This window comes from Limanda limanda, chromosome 15 (assembly GCF_963576545.1).
Source record: "Limanda limanda chromosome 15, fLimLim1.1, whole genome shotgun sequence".
In the NCBI taxonomy this organism is placed as follows: domain Eukaryota; kingdom Metazoa; phylum Chordata; class Actinopteri; order Pleuronectiformes; family Pleuronectidae; genus Limanda; species Limanda limanda.
The window spans coordinates 10,614,491-10,632,919 of NC_083650.1; the positions used below are offsets into that span (position 1 = coordinate 10,614,491).

General features: G+C 42.0%; 3 protein-coding genes across 3 annotated transcripts; all 3 read left to right on the top strand.

Annotated features, from left to right (window-relative positions):
• Positions 1–854: 854 nt before the first annotated feature.
• On the top strand, positions 855–4,441 carry LOC133021000 (centrosomal protein of 55 kDa-like). The gene is given in 12 exon segments (XM_061087770.1): positions 855–868; positions 1,124–1,298; positions 1,433–1,638; positions 1,640–1,658; positions 2,214–2,279; positions 2,486–2,693; positions 2,964–3,090; positions 3,184–3,254; positions 3,297–3,373; positions 3,477–3,551; positions 3,758–3,890; positions 4,338–4,441. Coding segments are annotated over 12 exon segments (1,275 nt in total).
• A 1,679-nt stretch (positions 4,442–6,120) lies between these two features.
• Positions 6,121–8,568, top strand: LOC133021002 (free fatty acid receptor 4-like). Its single transcript, XM_061087771.1, has 4 exons — positions 6,121–6,737; positions 6,838–6,969; positions 7,868–8,096; positions 8,558–8,568. Exons 1-4 carry the CDS (start codon positions 6,198–6,200, stop codon positions 8,566–8,568), a joined length of 912 nt encoding a protein of 303 aa, XP_060943754.1. The 5' UTR covers positions 6,121–6,197.
• An 890-nt stretch (positions 8,569–9,458) lies between these two features.
• LOC133020814 (cone cGMP-specific 3',5'-cyclic phosphodiesterase subunit alpha'-like) lies at positions 9,459–15,024 on the top strand. The gene is made up of 22 exons (XM_061087531.1): positions 9,459–9,926; positions 10,470–10,622; positions 10,994–11,083; positions 11,180–11,320; positions 11,475–11,549; positions 11,637–11,701; positions 11,822–11,888; positions 12,012–12,059; positions 12,154–12,303; positions 12,523–12,666; positions 12,788–12,853; positions 12,972–13,118; positions 13,213–13,320; positions 13,418–13,527; positions 13,632–13,719; positions 13,804–13,904; positions 13,994–14,101; positions 14,231–14,294; positions 14,380–14,454; positions 14,536–14,619; positions 14,746–14,896; positions 14,984–15,024. The coding sequence occupies exons 1-22, from the start codon at positions 9,459–9,461 to the stop codon at positions 15,022–15,024; spliced, it is 2,544 nt and encodes an 847-aa protein (XP_060943514.1).
• The last annotated feature ends 3,405 nt before the right edge of the window (positions 15,025–18,429 follow it).

Genomic DNA, 18,429 nt, shown 5'->3' on the forward strand with positions numbered 1-18,429 from the left:
ATACCACATGATATCCAAATGTGGCAACTACATACCAGCTGAGAAAACGTTTTTTTTTTCCTCCAAATTTGAGAGAGCTACAAACCTGTTGCTGCTTCCATGGGTCCTTGGCATGATGGGTTATGATGCAACTTCCTGTCGGACCTCACTGTCTGTCAGTGCCTGTCAGTGCTCGGGCCCTAATAATGAAAAAACAAACTAAAATCTGAATTAATATAACTGAAAAATCCGAGTTGTCTGGAACGCAGCATTAACGCTAACCAACTGGTAACTTCAAGGTTGCCATTGCCAGGAAACTGCCGCAGAAGAAGTCTTAGCATAGTTTAGCTTAGCATTCAATTTATTGAACTTCGTGATACATTATATTTTTGGTAAGTTGTGAATGTGTTTGGATTTTAACGTCTATTTAATTTGACCAATAAGTTAACCTGAGCTACCATCACTGTTTAAACCTTTCTTTCCTCCAACTAACATTAGCTGGCTAACATTTGCTAGCTTACATTAGCTGGCTAACCTTAGCTAGTTTAGCTACGCACACAAGGTGCTGCTTTCTTGTGTACGTTAATGGCTGTTAAAAATAACTGCAGCCGAGTACCCACAGGGACGATGACCCCGTTTTAGTTAAATAATATATTATTACTGGCTGAGAAAACCCAGTATCCAATGAACATCTACATCCAGCTAGTGGGTGTTTATTGGTTGAATGTTGCTAATCCTAGCAATTATTACCTTTCACCTGTAGAGAAAATTAATTAAACTGAGTCATGATCATGCTACACAGCTTGTACCAGTGGATGGAGTCAGTCCATTATGGATAATAAGTAGATAATTCCATGTTTTCTGGGTAAAGGGCCATGTTGGGCTTGAGGTTGAGCCACTAAATTCAAAAGTAGCTTTTAAAGGCTGCTTCAAATGTGTCTACAACACCTTGTAATGCCAACACCTCAGGAATCATGTTAACATACAGTAGAGTTTCAAATCAAAGCCTCTCGGACACAGGTGGTTGGTTTGCTAATTTCAAAATCTAAAGCAAATATATTTACCAATTCTACATTTATCAGTTTGAAATTGTGTGCCCTCATGTTCATCTAAGAGGTGTCGTGTTTGTGTCCGTCTCTCGTAGGATTTGTGAAGAGGTGACAGAGATGGCAGCCTCCAAGTGTAAAGGTTTCATCAGGAAAAAGCGCAGCTCAGAGTTGGACATGGTTGTAAGCATCCTGAGGAAGGAGAACGCCTATCTGAAGAAGAGCCTGGCCGAGTTATCTCGTCAGCATTGGGATCATCACAGGCTAGTGGAGGTAAACTTGCTCAAACTTTCAGTCTAACTACTAGTTGACTCATGTCTGTGTTAACGGCTCGTACTGTAAACTCCTAGTAATGGTGTTTCCAGTGGTTGTTTTTGATGTACTCTTTCCTCTGTGTTTATTTGCAGAAATTACTGAATCTTGACACTGTGAAGCGGGATAATTCTCAGCAGCTGACGGACAATGACAAGAAGACTGCTTTGCCATCAGTGCTGAGTGAGAGAGGAGAGAACCTGACAGACGCAGTGAGTACGGACAGAGTCTCTGGTTCCGCCAGAAAAGTTGAACAAATCGAGAACAGGCTTTAAAGCATTTCCACAAGTGTCAATTTCTTGAGAAGTTGCCGGGAAGAAGGTACAGCCGGGCTAATTTTTTATCTAATTGACTGAATATAAGCAAGAGACATGTTATGGTATGGTATATATTTCAAATAAATGTATATTCTACAATTCACTATGTTTGGGACCTAAACCATTGAAGTGTTAAATAATACACAATAAATAGATATTTTGATTTGTCATTATAGAAAAAAAACCTCCAGTGTCTCAATAAGTCATGACGGTTTTGTAGTGAGCCAGAACAAACGATACCAGGACCCTAAAATCAGTGTAGATACATGGAATCTAGTAATCATTGCTTTTATCATTTATAACTGTGTTTTACTTTCTGCAACAGGTTAAAATGTCTACTTGTTGTGTTGCTGCTTAGGGGTTTAATGTCTCTTACCTTCTCGGTTCCACTAGATGGCAGCACTTGTTTATAAATGTCTCTTGCATTTAGAGTTGGCAGAGGTCCCAACTCCTGTGTTTTGATCCTTGTTGTGATATGTCCCGTTGCCATCAAATATACTGTCATTTATCTGCATACACTATGTGTAAGGGTGTGTTGTATTTTATTGTTGTCTATTAGGACTTCAAGTCGGATGAAGAGGCCTCCAGCACCATAGTAACAGAGCTCCAGAATCAGCTCAGAGATGTACACACTTTTTTGTTACTACACAGCTTGACAGGCTCTCTTCTGATTGCATTTTTCAATCAACACCAAATCCCCCTTTCTGTATTTTGTGTCACTTTTTAGTTTATACTTTTCGTCCATTTGTTGATCAGTAGGGCTGTGAGCTTGTGTGCAGAGGGAATGTCTCGATGAATGTTTGTGCACTGGGGCCATCCCTCTGGCACAAGTCTGTTTCTTTCTTTCTCTGTTTTGTGCTTCTCATTCTTTTTATTCAATCCCTGGAGGCCTTGGAGAGGAACAAGCAGTATCTGGATTATGACCAGCACAGAGATGCCTATGTGACGGCCATTATGGGCAGAATGTCATGGCAGGAGAAGCAGCTGAACGAAGCCAATCTGTCTTGCTCAAAGAAGCACAATGAAGACCATTCAGATGGTGAGCCAGAGGGGCAGTGGGCAGTGGGAACTCAACACTGGGGCAACAAAGGGCAACAGACTGTCACAACAAGTTTTTTAAGATATCTAGATTACACTGGCTTAGCCTGCTGCATGGCAGGATATGCAGCCTTGCACTGCATTTTCAAAACTGTGTTTAAATACTTCATTGTGCATGTATTAAGCTATGTCTAACATGGTTGGTTGCGTATACAATTGTGTAATATCCTCCTCTTTTTAAACTATTTTTATTCACTGTCTCTCATTATAGAGAAGAAGCAAATAGTCCAGATGCAGGACTACTATGATAGACTCTTAAAGAAAGCCAAAGATGAGCTGGAAGTGCTCAGGGGGCAGATCAACATCACCCAACAGAACCTGACAACAACCACAAACTGGTAAGTCTGCTTAATGTGTATCTATACATGGTCTCATTCAAAGTTGGAGAATGTTTGGATTTTAGTCAGCCACATGACAGAATAGTTGTGTAGGTGCAAGGAAAAGGATATGGAGTTGGACGAGCTCAAACAGCATCTGCAGAATACAGAATTGAGTGGAAAAAGTTCACCAGAAGAGGATCATCACTGTGAGAATGAAGTTGAAGAACTGGTAGATAAGAACAAAGACCTAGAGGACACGCTGTATGAGGAGAAGCGCAGGGCAACTAACTCTGAGCTGCAGGTACGTCTTTATTGAATCATTTTTCTCAGCAGGAAAAATAATGTAACTTCATTATCTCAAGGAGGAACGCCACCAAATAAAACACAAACCTCTCTCTTCTCAGGTGAATCTCCTCCAGAAGATTGTGTTAAATAATCAGAGTGCAGACCAGGAGAAGATTGCAGATCTGGAGCGTCAGGTACTTTATGACAGTCATAGTCACTTTGTGTGATTTGTCTTAGATTTGTTACCCTGAGGGCTGTTGCTAATATGCCTGCTCTTAATGTTGACACAGTTTAATTACACTTTGTGGAGACTTGACAACGTCTTTGCTTTCCTTCCAAGGGAAAGTTATTCCTCACATAAGTGACTTCATTATTACTCTTTATTAACTTATTAATTTAGATCCAGATTTCTACACAAGACCTTGAGGATGCGAGACAGGATTGTTCACATTTAAAGAAGCAAATGGTCAAGGTCCTGAAGTTGCTGAAGAAGACCGAACGCCAAGAGACAAACACGACAGAGGTTGGCATTAATGGAGCAATTGACTACATTTGTATTTAGCATTAGTGATGAAACTCAAAGCTGCAGATATTGTTATTTTTTTTAACTCTGGGCCAGAGAATTAGGCAGAAAACAAAGCACTGATATTTCACATCATAAAGTTATTGTGGGAAACAATTGTTCACACAGACATGAAAGTCCAATATTCACTGCCCTTTTTGCTCTGTTTGGATCTCCACTAACTCCTGAGGGCAATATCTGACTCTTTAGCTGCTAAATGCTCAGTTTTGACTGAAAACAGCCCTTAAGTTGTTGGCTAGAAAATCAAATGAATGATCCAAAATAGCCTAAACTGCTCATAATATCTAAGGGGATTTTATGCATGTTTGACACTATGAACAACATCTGATTTTCAATCATTATAACTTTCCACCCTCCCAGTTCTGCAGTGACCTCTTGACATCCTCCACTAGCAGACCTTCGCTGAATGAAAGCTTCCTGGCGTGTCCCTACTGCGAGGGCGAGTATCCTGTCAGTCAGTACAGAGACCTGATGAAGCACCTAGACGCCTGTTCAGAGTGAGCTGAGCCCCAAACCTCTGCAGGTCCTGCATGTTCTGCAGGTTCCGCATGTTCTGCACGGTGATTTTTGAGCCACTCTGTTCAACCAAGTTCAAGTAAATAAAGTACAGTGTTCCGTTAAAGGGGTTGAGATTCTTGCTTTTCAGCCAAGATTATAAGTAAAGTTTTACAAGTCAAAGTTTTTAATTTATTCACAACTTTGTTAGTTTATGACAAACTACCTAAAAAGGCGATGATTGTGTGATGCTTTGTCAAATCATGCTGCTGCAGGTCCTTGATCCTCCGAAGTTCTCACACTGTTCAAACCAGATGAATAGCTCAAAACAGCTTGTAAGTTAATCCCGCTCCAGTCCTATTTAAGGCCATGGATTAGTATTGCTAGCAAACATTATAAGGAGTCGGAGGTCTGCGCAGTGGCTGTAGGCTTTGTAATGGGAACATGACTCCAAGGGCTAACCTAGCCTAACAGCTTTAGAACAAGATGCCAATACGGTTTGAAAACCTCTTAGTCCTCTGTCCATTTCATATGGAAACATTTTCATGGGAAGTTAGAATATGACCTTAACCTGTCTGAGAGCCCAGACATGACAAAAATACCCTCAGAGCAAAGAAATAATACAAAGATATAATACATAAAGTACAAAGATATAAGGTAATCGTTTTTAAATCAGTCCCTGCATGCTTATTATGAAAAGAAAATCCCATTTCAGGACAGACTCTGTCAGTTAGTATATCACTCATCAGGAAGTCAACCAGTAATCTTACACACAGTAAATAATAGTGAAATCCAATTAATTATATCCCTGCAGCTCATTTGAGAATTACGCAGCATTACTGTTCAACAGGTGCACTTATAAAATTAGGATTAACCCTCAGAGACGTCGCCTCAGTCTCAATCAACAACAGACTAGCGTGTGTAACAATTAAATCCAGAGCTCCTCAAGAAAGGATCCACAGCATCAAAGCATACAGCTGCTGAGAAAAGTTGGAAAAGAACAAAAATAGACGACAGTTATGAGCATGGCCTGTAAGACCAGTGGGAAAGAGCAGAAACAATTGGGATGTTAATAGAGATACAACAACAAAATGTGTTTGAAGCCGTTCATACCCAACTGGATGAATGTGTAACACTGCCCTCTGGAAGATGCTTTCACACCAAATGTGATAACTTTGTTGAAAATGCCTTGTTGCATATTCAACCACAATTCCCACTGGACTACAATTGTTGCCTGTGCTGTTATTAAAAACGAATGGACTGATTTCCGTGGCACTTGGTGGAAGGGTGGTGTTGGAACCATTAACTTTTGATGCAGATTTGATTATGGGGGCTGACATCGAGGAAATTTCCTTGACTTCTCAGTAAATAATTCATTCATTAAAAGGATCAGGTATGTGTGTACCTTATGCTTCATAATGAATGTGTGCAATTCTGGTTAATTCTTGTATTTATTGTGTTTCCACAATGCAAATTTCCACATCACTAAACAATTCAGATAAAGAAGATGAAGTTGAAATAAACAATAAAAGTAATATTATGATTAAAATTATGCTCAACTACAAAGGGGATTGTAATATTTGACTCCCATTCATGCAGCAGCTGGAGCAAACAGCATGTAAAGGGTTAGTCACCACCCTTCATCCCTCCTCCTCCTCCTCCCTTTCTCTTGTATCATCTATCAGCTTCTCTTTCCCATTCATTTATCAGGCACCCAGTAAACTCAGTCTGCACCTTAGATCCAAATACCTTTCCAGCCTCTATGGATATTGACCCCCACGCTCACTTACTCCACTTGAGAAACTTCACCTATTTTTCCTTCTTCTCTGAGTTGCACAACTCTGACCATGCTGCTGCCACTGCTGTCGAGACTGTTGCCATCTCGTCTGTGCTCCTGGTGTCCGTGGCAGCAAACACGGGAGCTGCAGCCTTGGTAACCTGGGAACGCAGACTGCTGGCCAACAAGACCATCCTGACCCTCAACTTGTTTGTGGCCGACCTGCTGTTTGTCAGCATGATCCCATTGATAGTGGCAGTGCGTTGGACCGTGTCCTGGACGCTGGGGTTCACGGCCTGTCACACTGTGCTGTTTGTCATCTGTATGAGCGGCTCCGTCACCATCACCACCCTGGCCTCCATCAGCGTGGAGAGGGTCCAGGCGATCCTTCGGATGCAGACTGCGCCCACTCTGAACCCCAGGATGGTGACCGCCACCCTCATCTTCATCTGGGCTTTCTCTGCACTCACTGCTCTACCCCTCAGCCTCTTCTTCACTGTGGTGGAAGTCGATTTCCCTGAGCAGGTATCAATGAATTCAATTGAAGTCAATGAAAGGAAAGTTCCACACTTAGTCCCTGTTATTAATGGATGCTTTCTTGTATATTTCCACTGTTTCCACTCAGGAACATTTACACATCTGTACTCTCAAGTGGCCTGACTCCACAGCGGAGATTGTGTGGAATATATCCTTCACCGCCCTGTGCTTCCTTCTCCCAGGACTCGTTATTGTGTTCAGTTACAGCAAAATATTGCAGGTGGGTTTATTGCGCTCTTTATCTGGCAACAGGGCCGGGAATGTATTGGAAGGGACCACTGAAAGGGTGGCGGTCTTTTAAGGATCATGGAATCCCAGCTACTTTTTTAAGGAATAATGCTTTCTGTGCTGTTATTGTGAAGTGTAGAAAGACGCTAACATCTGTATGTCTGTAGGTAACAGACAGGATGTGTTATTATGGGTCAGTGAAGTATCCAATAATGAAATTGGTGTGGATCTGGCTCATGGGGTGGATCTAGGATTTAGTTTTCACTTTCCTTAACATTGTGAGATGGGGCTTCCTTTGTTTTTATAATTCTCCTTTATTTCTCAGAAAATAATGAATGGATCTTGATGGGTATTAGCTTTCTTTTTCTTCCTTTTTAGCCTCATTGTGCACAAAAAAACGTATCTTCGTTTTCTGTGGTGATGATGATTATTCATTATTTAAAACGCATTTTTCCTTCATTTGTTAAACTGTGTGAAGAAAGCAGCACTAACATTTCACACCAACAGACTCTGACCTTTCTCTCTGTTCCCTCTGTAAGTATCAGTCATGTCTCAGTCATTGTGGCAACAGACGCGCGTGTGCTTTATTAATTACTGAAGCTGAAAATAGGAACAATGTGTGTGACCTCAGAGCTTTGCATTTATCAATTGTCAATATTACACAGGACAAGCAGTCCTAGCAAGGAGGACATTAACATGATGCTGACAATAGAGAATGATACTGAGGAGCCACACATTGATTTTAGCTCTGAGATGAGACTTCCAGTCCTCTGTGTAAATCCTCATGTAGATTTCTCAGGTCGCACAAATGGCTTCATCTCAAATATCATATAATGTCAAAAACGACAGAATGACAGTTTTATGTTAATATTGTTTTATTTGTATTGCAGATTGCTAAAAGTTGCAGGCGAAGACTCCAAACCTGTGATAGTCCGTTCCCAGTTGGCGAGTCTCCGGAGTACCACATCTCCCGCCAGGATATGAAGCTCTTCCGCACTCTCCTGGTCCTGGTCTTCTCCTTCCTACTCATGTGGAGTCCCATCTTCATCAACCTAATACACCTAGAACACACTTTTCTAATGGTTGCTACGCTCCTGAGCTGGTGCATTCTATTCCTAGGTCAGCTAAACTAATCATATTCTCCATTAGTGTTTGGAAAATAGCGTAAGTTAAGATGTTCAGAAGCTGGTAGCAAATTAAAACATATGATTTAGTCACGTCATCTCCGTCTTTTGTCATCTGCAGGAGGAGAGAATTTGTGTCTCACATACTAACACGTGGCTGTTTGCTTGCCAACACAAGTAATTCAACTCCAGGCAGCAGTAAACAATCTCCCTTAATCCTATCAATGGTTAAATGTAGCTGCTGTCTGACAGAGGTGGCCCAGCAGAGCCCTGCAGGCTGATGAGATAAACACTCCAGTCTCTCTCTGGAGGAGCGGCTGGAGATGATTTCTGAAATGAGAAAACAGACTTCTGCGGTCAGTCATAGAGCTGATGTGACCAGCGGTTGAATAGTTATTTCAACTTGCCAGGTGTCACCATATCATAAAGGTTCCCCTGTGAACTGTGATTCCTCAGATCACAGATAACTGAAGCTAGACAGGAGATTCTCCAATGTCTTCTCATTCTATAATCTCTAAATTTGTCGTAGCTTTTAACAAGTGGTCTGTAGCTCCTGTTCACCTGGTGTTATTGTTTTATTATAATCCTAATCTCCCTAATTATAGTCTTTCCACTATAATATTGGCTACTTTTTAAATGTTTCAACAGTTATTTGGATCCAGGGACTCCTTTTCACTTTTTTAAGGATAATGAAAATCTTGATGAAAGAAGTCAGGCATGTTTGGGTGGCTGATGTTTATGAGTGTGTGGAATTTGGTGCAGATCCAAATACAAATCCCGACCCAGTGAATTTAAATGTGTTGTCATAAGGGGACTGCATGGGCCTACTGAGTTCCCACTCTAGTGTTATGGATGTTATTCTGTATTTTGAAAAGAAATGAACCACTGATCAAAATATCTTATGATGAATTATCAGGACATCCCACCAGGAATAATTCCAGCCTTTCTCCCAGCCCTCCTTTACACTGCAGGTCAGACTGCAGGCCATCATTCCCTGTGATGGGATTTGCCCATTCTAAAATGACAAGTGGCTGGATTTACAACTTAAGAAAGCTCTTGGGCTTTATGACTGTTGCGTCACTGTTATTAGTGTCCCCTAGGATCCCCTTACCCAGTAAGCCACTCACTACCTTCTGTTACCAGGGAGAGGGTCGGTGCTGCACCTTTGGTCCCGTGTGCACTGAGGAGGCTGGGAAATGTCACAGTAGGGTGTGTTTTGTCCTGGAGGGAACCTTCACTGCTTTGCTCTGCTCCTCCTCCATCCAGCTGTACCCATCTGTGGGGAGCATCTCTCTAACCCTAACCTCCCCCCTCCCCCCCCTGTGCAGACGGGATTGTTCATCCAAACTCGAACAGGATGGCAGACAAAGACACTGTAGAGAAGTTCCTCGACAACAATCCTGAGTTTGCAAAGGAGTACTACGAAAAGAAAGTCCAGGCAGATGTGATCACTGCTGCTTTCAACAACCAGGTGAAGGTCAAAGACCCGTCCTCTTACAAGGATGTCACCACCATCCAGGAGGCCGAGTTCATATTCGAGCTCATCAAGGAGATGCATGGCCCCAACCAGATGGAGAAAGCCCTGCATAAAGTCCTCCAGAGGATTGCTCTGCTGATCCAAGCCGACCGCTGCAGCTTCTTTGGCAGCAGGGCTCGCAACGGAACCCCTGAGCTGAGCAACATCCTCTTCGATGTGACGCACAATTCTGCGTTTGAGAAGAATTTCGTGAACCCCAACGTAGAGATTGTTTTCCCCACCGACATGGGAATTGTTGGATGGACGGCACACTCCAAGAAGACCCAGAATGTTGCTGACGTAAAGAAGGTGAGTGAGGCAAAGGTTAAACACCACACTCTGTTATCTCTGCAGACACACGCTGATGTTTAGCCCACGGTGTGAAGACGGATGAATGACATTCCGATGGACCAAGACAATGCATTTCCGATATTAATATTTATCACTGTGTAATAACATATTACTGCAGCTACACGTCAAAGATCAACAACTAATTTAAATGCAATCTTGTCCGAATATTTCTGTTGGGAGGGATTCTGAGCCATTTTCTGCTTTGATGTTGTTTTACAGTTTTGTTTGAGATAAGTTTAGATAAGATAATACTTTAGACAAGATAAGGTAAGATACTCCAATGGGAAAATTTGCTGTATTGCAGCAATAAAGGTGGTAACAAAATAGAGGCTCCATTAAAAAAAGTGATACATAAGTAAACATGAATTCTAAACATAAGGACATATAATGACCAGTTATTGTGCTGCTAACTATGACTGCAGCATGCAAGCCTAGCTCCATCCTGTCATTAGCACTCAACTGTAAATAACTCTGCTGTGTTTTTTGTGTGGTGTTTTTCAGAACTCTCATTTCAGTGACTTTGTGGACAAACAGACCAAATACACCACAAAGTGCATGATCACTGCTCCCGTCATGAACGGAAAGGAGCCGATCGGTGTCATCATGGCTCTCAACAAACAAGGCGCCGCCGAGTTCTCCAAGAGCGATGAGGAGGTGAGTGCGGCGGACGTTTCATAATCATACTGGCCACACGTAGCAGAATGACACACGTGCACACACTGTGTTGAGACCCTGGGAATATGTCATTGAGACTCACACTGTGAACAGCATATCCCTTTCGCGACTAAGTAAAATGGCCAATTTTAGCACCACAGCTTCCTGTCTCTGACCTGTATATTAACAGGCTGGACTGTGGGTCACCGTTATGACAGATCAACATATATAATCCTGTTAGAGCGTAGAAGCTGAGACGTTCTCCTCACGTCGTGTTTTTGCTCTGGCAAAGCTTTGCCAGAGAAGAGATCTTTTGTCATAGAGGATTGAAAGGGACTGTTTCATAAAGCACTGTGATTCTTTTGCTTCAGCTCTTCACAAAATACATGAACTTTGCTTCCGTGGTCATTCTCCAAGCACACAGTGCTTACATGTGGGATGTAGAGTCCAGGAGAAGCCAGGTAAGACAACATGGCAATGGGTCCACTTTTCTTTTTTCTGACACGATCGTTTTCCAGCCTTTCCTGAGTCATTCTTTGTTTCCCTGCCATCTGTAGGTGCTGCTGTGGTCCGCCAGCAAAGTGTTTGAGGAGTTGACAGACATTGAGAGGCAGTTTCACAAAGCCCTGTACACAGTGAGGGTCTATATCAAGTGTGAGAGATACTCTGTGGGACTGCTGGACATGACCAAAGACAAGGTGTGTATAAGAAAATCGGGAGAAAAGATAAAACCTCAAGGAGAGGTTGTTTTACCTTAACTGCAAACAACCTGTCTGAAGCTGCCTGTGCCTCAGTGTTTAGATGAACGGATATTAACACATAGTGACGTGATTATGGCATTTTCCTCACAAGGAATTCTACGACGAGTGGGCAATCAAACTTGGAGAGCAGGAGGCATACAAGGGCCCTAAGACCCCTGATGGCAGAGTAAGTCCAACACTGGGTTTGTTATCGTTACATTATTCCAATGCACCAGTATCTGAACATTTTAAAGAGATATTTCCAAACTTTTAGGAGATCAGTTTCTACAAGATTATCGACTACTTGCTGGAAGACAAAGAGGAGATTAAAGTTATCCCGTAAGTGTCATGATGGAATGCAGCACTGGTACCATTCTTGTTTATGCAGGTTTATTTTCCTTTTTGTGGAGTTTAATTGCTTTTCCAATCTGAGTTTCTTTCTCCTGTGTTAACTCCCAGTGGCCCTCCGGCAGACCACTGGGCTCTGGTCAGCGGACTCCCATCCTACGTGGCTGAGAATGGAATGGTAAGTTCCACTTGTGTGTTAATACATGTAGTGAAAATACCTCAAGTTCAATAATTTCCCACAATGGTCTGGCCAAACTTTAATTTCCTTTTTTGTTTCTTCTTTCTTCTTAACATCTTCCAGATCTGCAACATGATGAACGTTGCTAGTGACGAATACTTCGCATTTCAGGTCAGACGCTCTTCACTGACGACTGATCACATCAGTCTCTTCTATTAAGTCCTCTTTGTTCATACAACATCATGTGGTTTGACTCATCTGACAGAAAGTAGCCGTGGATGAGTCTGGGTGGACGATCAAGAATGTCCTCTCGCTCCCTATCGTCAACAAAAAGGAAGAAATTGTTGGTGTTGCAACTTTCTTCAACAGGAAAGATGGAAAACCATTCGATGAGAATGATGAACAAATTACAGAGGTATGAAAATTGGTTCAAACTTTTTTTTTTTAATCTTGTTTGTTATATTTTTCCCATAACATTATAATGTATCAATTTATTTCTTTAATTTCGAAGTTAAATATTTTTTTCAGTGTATTTGTTCATTTAATGTCATAGTTTAACTTTGACATATAGCTCGTTTTGAAGAATGAGGTAATCATTTAAATTACAGAGTGATTTGAATGGGTTTGTCCTCAGGCTCTGACCCAGTTCCTGGGCTGGTCCACTCTGAACAGCGACACGTACGACAAACTGAACAAGTCTGAGTGGGGTAAAGATATTTCCCAGGAACAGCTCATGTACCAGACAAAGGCCACGCCGGAGAACGTGCAATCCATTCTGGTGAGCTGCTCCCACACTTGATATTACTCCATGAGATCCAGATCCATGAGATATTTCTTCATAGACTCTAAAGTCACAGATCTGTAGTTTGACATTTGTTTTACTGATCATTTCCCTTCAGAACACTCAGGAGAAGTTTGGCTCCACACCTGAGGACTGCGACCAGAAGGAGATGTACAAACTTCTGGTGCGTGCTGTGACTCTGATGTTTTTAAAGATAACAATGCCTCTCATCATAACCTCTGGTTGTTGGTTTGTGGTTGTGATGCCAAACCGACTGTTCGCACTGTGTTTCCTTTGTACAGCGATCCACCATCCCTGAAGCCAACATCGTGGAGCTGCATGAGTTCCGATTCAGTGACTTCCCCCTGTCGGAGACAGAACTCATCAAGTGTGGAATCCGCTGCTTCTTTGAGCTGGGCGTGGTCGAGAAGTTCAAAGTCCCAGCTGAGGTACAGTACACGTTAGACAGGAAGTGTTTTCCCTGATCCACCTCTTGCAAAGAATCATCGTGGCCATCTTTGTGGAACCACTTTTGATCTGCAGATCCTGACTCGTTGGATGTTCACCGTTCGCAAGGGCTACCGCGACATCACCTACCACAACTGGAGGCACGGCTTCAATGTGGGACAAACCATGTTCGCCCTGCTGATAGTGAGTCAGACGTCTCTTTGTATGTACGCCTCCTATTTCTGTCATTCATGCTTTGTGTTTACTTGACACAGGTTTTTCCTCCTCTGCTTTTCAACAGACAGGTAAACTGAGGAAGTATTACTCGGATCTCGAGGCCTTTGCCATGGTTGCTGCTGGATTCTGCCACGATATTGACCACAGAGGAACCAACAATCTCTACCAGACAAAGTAAGAGTTAGTGGATCGTTGTTCATGACCTCAGTTTCAAATTGATGCTGAGGAAATCGAATTTCACTCATTTGTTGTGTCTTTTTTCCGGGGGATTTTCGCAGGAGTTTATCCCCGCTGGCAAAACTGCACACCAACTCAATTATGGAGCGGCATCATCTGGAGTACAGTAAGACTCTGATGGAGGATGAGGTGGGTCCTTAAAATGTTCACATTTCCGTGTATTTTGAAATGAAGTGCTGTTGTCTCACTTTGCTCTTCTGCTCTCTTTCATAGAACCTGAATATCTTCATAAACCTCCAGAAGCGTCAGTTTGAAACCGTGCAGCATCTGTTTGAAGTTTGCATTATTGCCACTGATCTCGCACTTTATTTCAAGTAACTAACAAAATTATTTACAACCTTTAATGCCTGCTAAAGATAATCCAGGACTCCAATCAATATCTGAAACATTTCTCATCTTTCAGGAAGAGAACGATGTTCCAAAAAATCGTGGAAACCGTGGAGGGGATTCCGGAGGAGAAAGAGAAGATCAACCACATCTCCAACAATGCAACCAGGAAGGAGATTATTATGTAAATTTATTACTCATGACAAACCGGAGAAAATCCACTGGAATGCATTTGTCATTTCACCATTTCTATATCTTCGCGTTGATGCTCTCGGTGTAATTCAAACATCTTTGAATGTGCTGTTTTCTGCAGGGCAATGATGATGACAGCTTGTGACCTGTCAGCCATTACAAAGCCATGGGAGGTTCAGAGCAAGGTGTGTTCGCTTCTCCTGTGACATCTTCACAAAGCATCGTTCACATGTCGTTGCATTTATTCATTTGTTTTTATCGTGATCATAGGTCGCTCTGATGGTGGCGGCAGAATTCTGGGAGCAGGGAGACCTCGAGAGGACAGTGCTCGACCAGCAGCCTATCGTAAGAGAAACTTTATCTATTGTAACGATATCGGCATTTTTATGTTTTCGTAATAATAATCATCTCCTCTTCTTCGGTCAGCCCATGATGGACAGAAACCATTCTGCCGAGCTTCCCAAGATGCAGTGTGGTTTCATCGATTTTGTCTGCTCCTTTGTGTACAAGGTACCATACACACACAACTTCAGCATATTTGGCTTAGAAACAAACGTGTGTGTATATTTGTTGGTGTTTGAAATTGATGCTGCTCTTCTCAACACAACCACCTTATGTGTATCTGATGGTTTGCAGGAGTTTTCTCGCTTCCACCCAGAGATCACACCCATGTTTGACGGGCTGAATATAAACAGGGGCCAGTGGAGAGCTCTCGCCGACGTCCACGAGGCCAAGATAAAGGCCATCGAAGATGAGAAGAAAAAGCTGGAGGGCGGAGGCGATGGAGGTGAGCGCCAACATGTTGCTACACTCCAGATGCTCAGTCGCTAGTTACATTGTCACTCACTATCTTTCTCATTTGTTCTTTTCACAGGTCAAGATGGTGGGAAGTCAAAGACATGTGCGATCTGCTAGACATCCAAGACCTGGCAAAGTATTTATGGATGATTTTCTGCATGTGTATTTGTACAGTGTGTACGTGCATGAGCACATGGTCACAGATGAGGGAATTGTAATGTGCAAAAAATCCTCAAATCATTATTTTTGTATCCTGTAATGTACAGTTCTTCAGAAAGCAGCACAACTGAGTCACGTACGAATGTGACAGTATGAAAACAGACATTTAACCAATTCTTGTAAATACAAAAAGCTCCAGTGAACTGAACTTGCCATCATGACAAAGAGTGAATGTCTTCATTCACTTGTGAATATTTATACTAAATATAATTGAAGAATATTTATGTGAATAGAAATATTAGGCTGCAGTTGCAATGCAGTTTGAACTGTTACATGAGAATATTTTGGGAATATAAACTACAATAAATGATCTTTTGTTGTAGAGGAAAAAGATTAATAAATGAAATGAGTAGTTCCCTTTTTTAAACTTGCAAGTAGCACCACGTAAATATCAAGCATATGTCCCCGGCAAATGGGTGGAAGATGTAAGAAGATTTGACAGAATTGGATTTGGTTATAAGCCACAAGGCTTTCCCTTTTAAGTCGCCTGCTTACATAAAGTAAAAGCACGGCTCATAAGTCAGTGTGTCCAGAGTACATGTGGCACTGCACTGGGAGAAGGGGTCAACTGGAAACACTGTGCAGCACAAGTCAGCATGTACAGGAGAAATGACTTGTTTGACTGAAACGTCATATTTACCGTGTGATTATGTTGTGATTTCTTGAAATAAGAAGATTTATTTTTCCAAAATCCCATCCCACACTCCACAGAGAGTCTGTGACAGGACAACATCATATCCTGTGTTATTCTGGTGTCTGTTTGCATAAGACCTTGCAAAGACATTTGACTCTGTCATGCAAATATTCTAGTATAAAGTGCATAGCAACAAGTGTGATACATGATGCAAACATTTCAATAAAGTTTATTTTCAAATCATGTCTGCTTTGTGCCTTTTTGTTGTATTTTACACATTCTCAGGTCAAAATATAAATTAATTGTTTTAGTTGAAAACGTTTTCCTTTCGATCACTGGCTACTCATTGACTTCAGGTCTAACCCACACGTAAATGTTGTTCACCTCTGAGATCAGCTCAGGGGAGGTTTAGCCGAGCAGGACTGACCAAACATCACCTCCCAATCAACTGCTAACAAGCTTACAAGAGACCTGCATTACTGTATCAGCTTGTAAAGCAGCTGGGACCAACACAGTTAGACCATAACAAATATATCAGCTCCACCATCTTTTTATTAGTATATTATTTTGTAAACTTTGATTGAATAAAGCGCTTTGTTTGTAAAGATATCATTACATTTTAAAAGGGAAATATGTCTTTTCCCCTCAGTGATATGAATGAAAGATATTAAAATAGGAATGTTTTATTTAATAACTTTTTTATCCTTTTTTAACCAGGAAGTTCCCATTGGGAGACAATATCTCTGCCATGTACAACCAATGAGTGAAAGATTACAATTCTTCATTTTTCAAATAATAACAATGAATGACTATATTGTGTGAAATGAATACAAGAAAATTCTTGAGAACAGGAACAGTGTTCAGATTTAAATGTAAATTAAAACTTATTTGTTTTTGCTTTGAGTGTTTGTGTTTCACAGTTAAAGCCAATTCCTCAGATGTTCCCTGCAGTGGAATGAACATTCCTTATGTTGGGTAAGGATCCCAATATCCTCAGGTGTATTGTGCGTCACTGCCATATCCTTTCTCGTATGATTGGCTCAGGCCGGTGACTGACAGGTGGCGTGCAAACTTATTTTTCTACATACAAGAACCAAGGAGCATCTCATTTACAACAGCCCGGCGGCCATGTCACAGCGGGTAAGCCAGCTTTGTGGACTGACAGGGCACCTTAAGAACCCAGCCCGGGCCAGAGGTCAGCGTGTGTAAAACCAAGAGCGTAGGCGCCAAACGGCCTGATTCCTCATGAGACCAGAGCAGCAGGAGGGTCACCACCGTGCTTGTGTTGTATGAAACGAATGTGGATTTCTATTTGGATCACAGCTCATTTAAATTTAAATAATCACAAAGAGAAAACAAGAGGGAACAAAAATGAGGATTTCAATTATAGAGTTGAGGGGGGAAAGTCTCACTGAAGGGATACGTAATGTTTTGTTTCACAAATTCAAAATTTTCAAGAGGAAATTCAAACAGAAGAATTTCAAAAAAAAAGCTGACAGCTCATAAAACAAGCTCTGCCTCGCAGTAGCTCTACACTGCCTCCTAGTGGGAAGATCAGGCCACGAGGGAGGACTGGGAAAGATTGGCCAACCGAGCAAATAATGACTGAGTGGAGCCAAAAGTCGTTTTAACTAGAAAAGACATATATTACAAAGTCGAGCAAAGAGAAAATGTTCACATATTGTTTATTAGTTAGAGAAAATAAGCAAAAAGGTGCGGAAAGTTCCTTCAAATGTCAGAAACAGCATGTCAGCTGTGGCCAAATACTTGCTGGACAGTGTGTGTTCTATTCTGCTTATGAATGATGGCATTTATGAGGCACAGACAAGACCCCATCATCTTTCCGACCAACAATAATATCCAGTGTTCTCCGTTTATGCCCAAGAGCTGCCTGAGAAAAACAAGACTTCTCCTTCCGTTCCAATAATCTCCATAGGCCACATTTCTTCTCTTGGCTTTTCCCTCTTCTCCTTCTCCACTTTATCTCTCTCACTGCAGGTGAAAGCTTTTATTCTTCCACTCCTGCCTTTGTCACAGCTTCCACATCACGACCCTGCTCCTCCTGATGCTTTCATTTAACACAGACAATATGAAATGGTGTATAGCTAATCACACCAGGGACAGGGAGACTGCAGGGAGCCAGAGTGTATTTATTCAGGGGCCTTTTTAAACAGCTTTCTGCACATGTTTCTTCCCAGAAGGCGTGTGACGCACGCATGCAGGCCTGCCAGGCACAGTGAGTAAACATATTAATCTCATAACTCTGCAGGGATCAGAGAAATTAGACTGTGAGGAGGACCTTATAGGGCTCCCTGGAGACTGCAATAAAACTGGGAGGGCAATATTTTAAAGCAATAAAATGTAAAAATAGCAAGGAACATGGCCTGATCTGAAGAGTGGCTGTGTGGGGGTGAAGTGAGCATGATGTCATGCAGGATAGCAGGGAAGCAATTTGGTTAACCTGTCCTTTGTCTGTGAGGGGGTGTACTGGGGGGGGGGGGGTTTATTTGACCAAGCAGATGTCCGGATGACAGAGGGCTTCCCCACACCCCTCCATCACAGCTCTGCATCCTCCAGTCGCCATGGAAACCGCGCACACACCAGGAAACAAACCCCCCACAAATGTGCCAAATCATGAGTTCATATTTAATGGCTTTAATGAAGCTGCA

Excerpts from the sequence above, each read along its gene's own strand:
- LOC133021002 (XM_061087771.1), top strand. The coding sequence starts at position 6,198 with ATGGATATTGACCCCCACGCTCACTTACTCCACTTGAGAAACTTCACC. Across the intron at positions 6,738-6,837 it reads AAGTCGATTTCCCTGAGCAG|GAACATTTACACATCTGTAC; the intron begins GTATCAATGAAT and ends GTTTCCACTCAG. Across the intron at positions 6,970-7,867 it reads GTTACAGCAAAATATTGCAG|ATTGCTAAAAGTTGCAGGCG; the intron begins GTGGGTTTATTG and ends TTTGTATTGCAG.
- LOC133020814 (XM_061087531.1), top strand. The coding sequence starts at position 9,459 with ATGGCAGACAAAGACACTGTAGAGAAGTTCCTCGACAACAATCCTGAG. Across the intron at positions 11,702-11,821 it reads GAGGAGATTAAAGTTATCCC|TGGCCCTCCGGCAGACCACT; the intron begins GTAAGTGTCATG and ends GTTAACTCCCAG. Across the intron at positions 12,060-12,153 it reads ACGAATACTTCGCATTTCAG|AAAGTAGCCGTGGATGAGTC; the intron begins GTCAGACGCTCT and ends CTCATCTGACAG.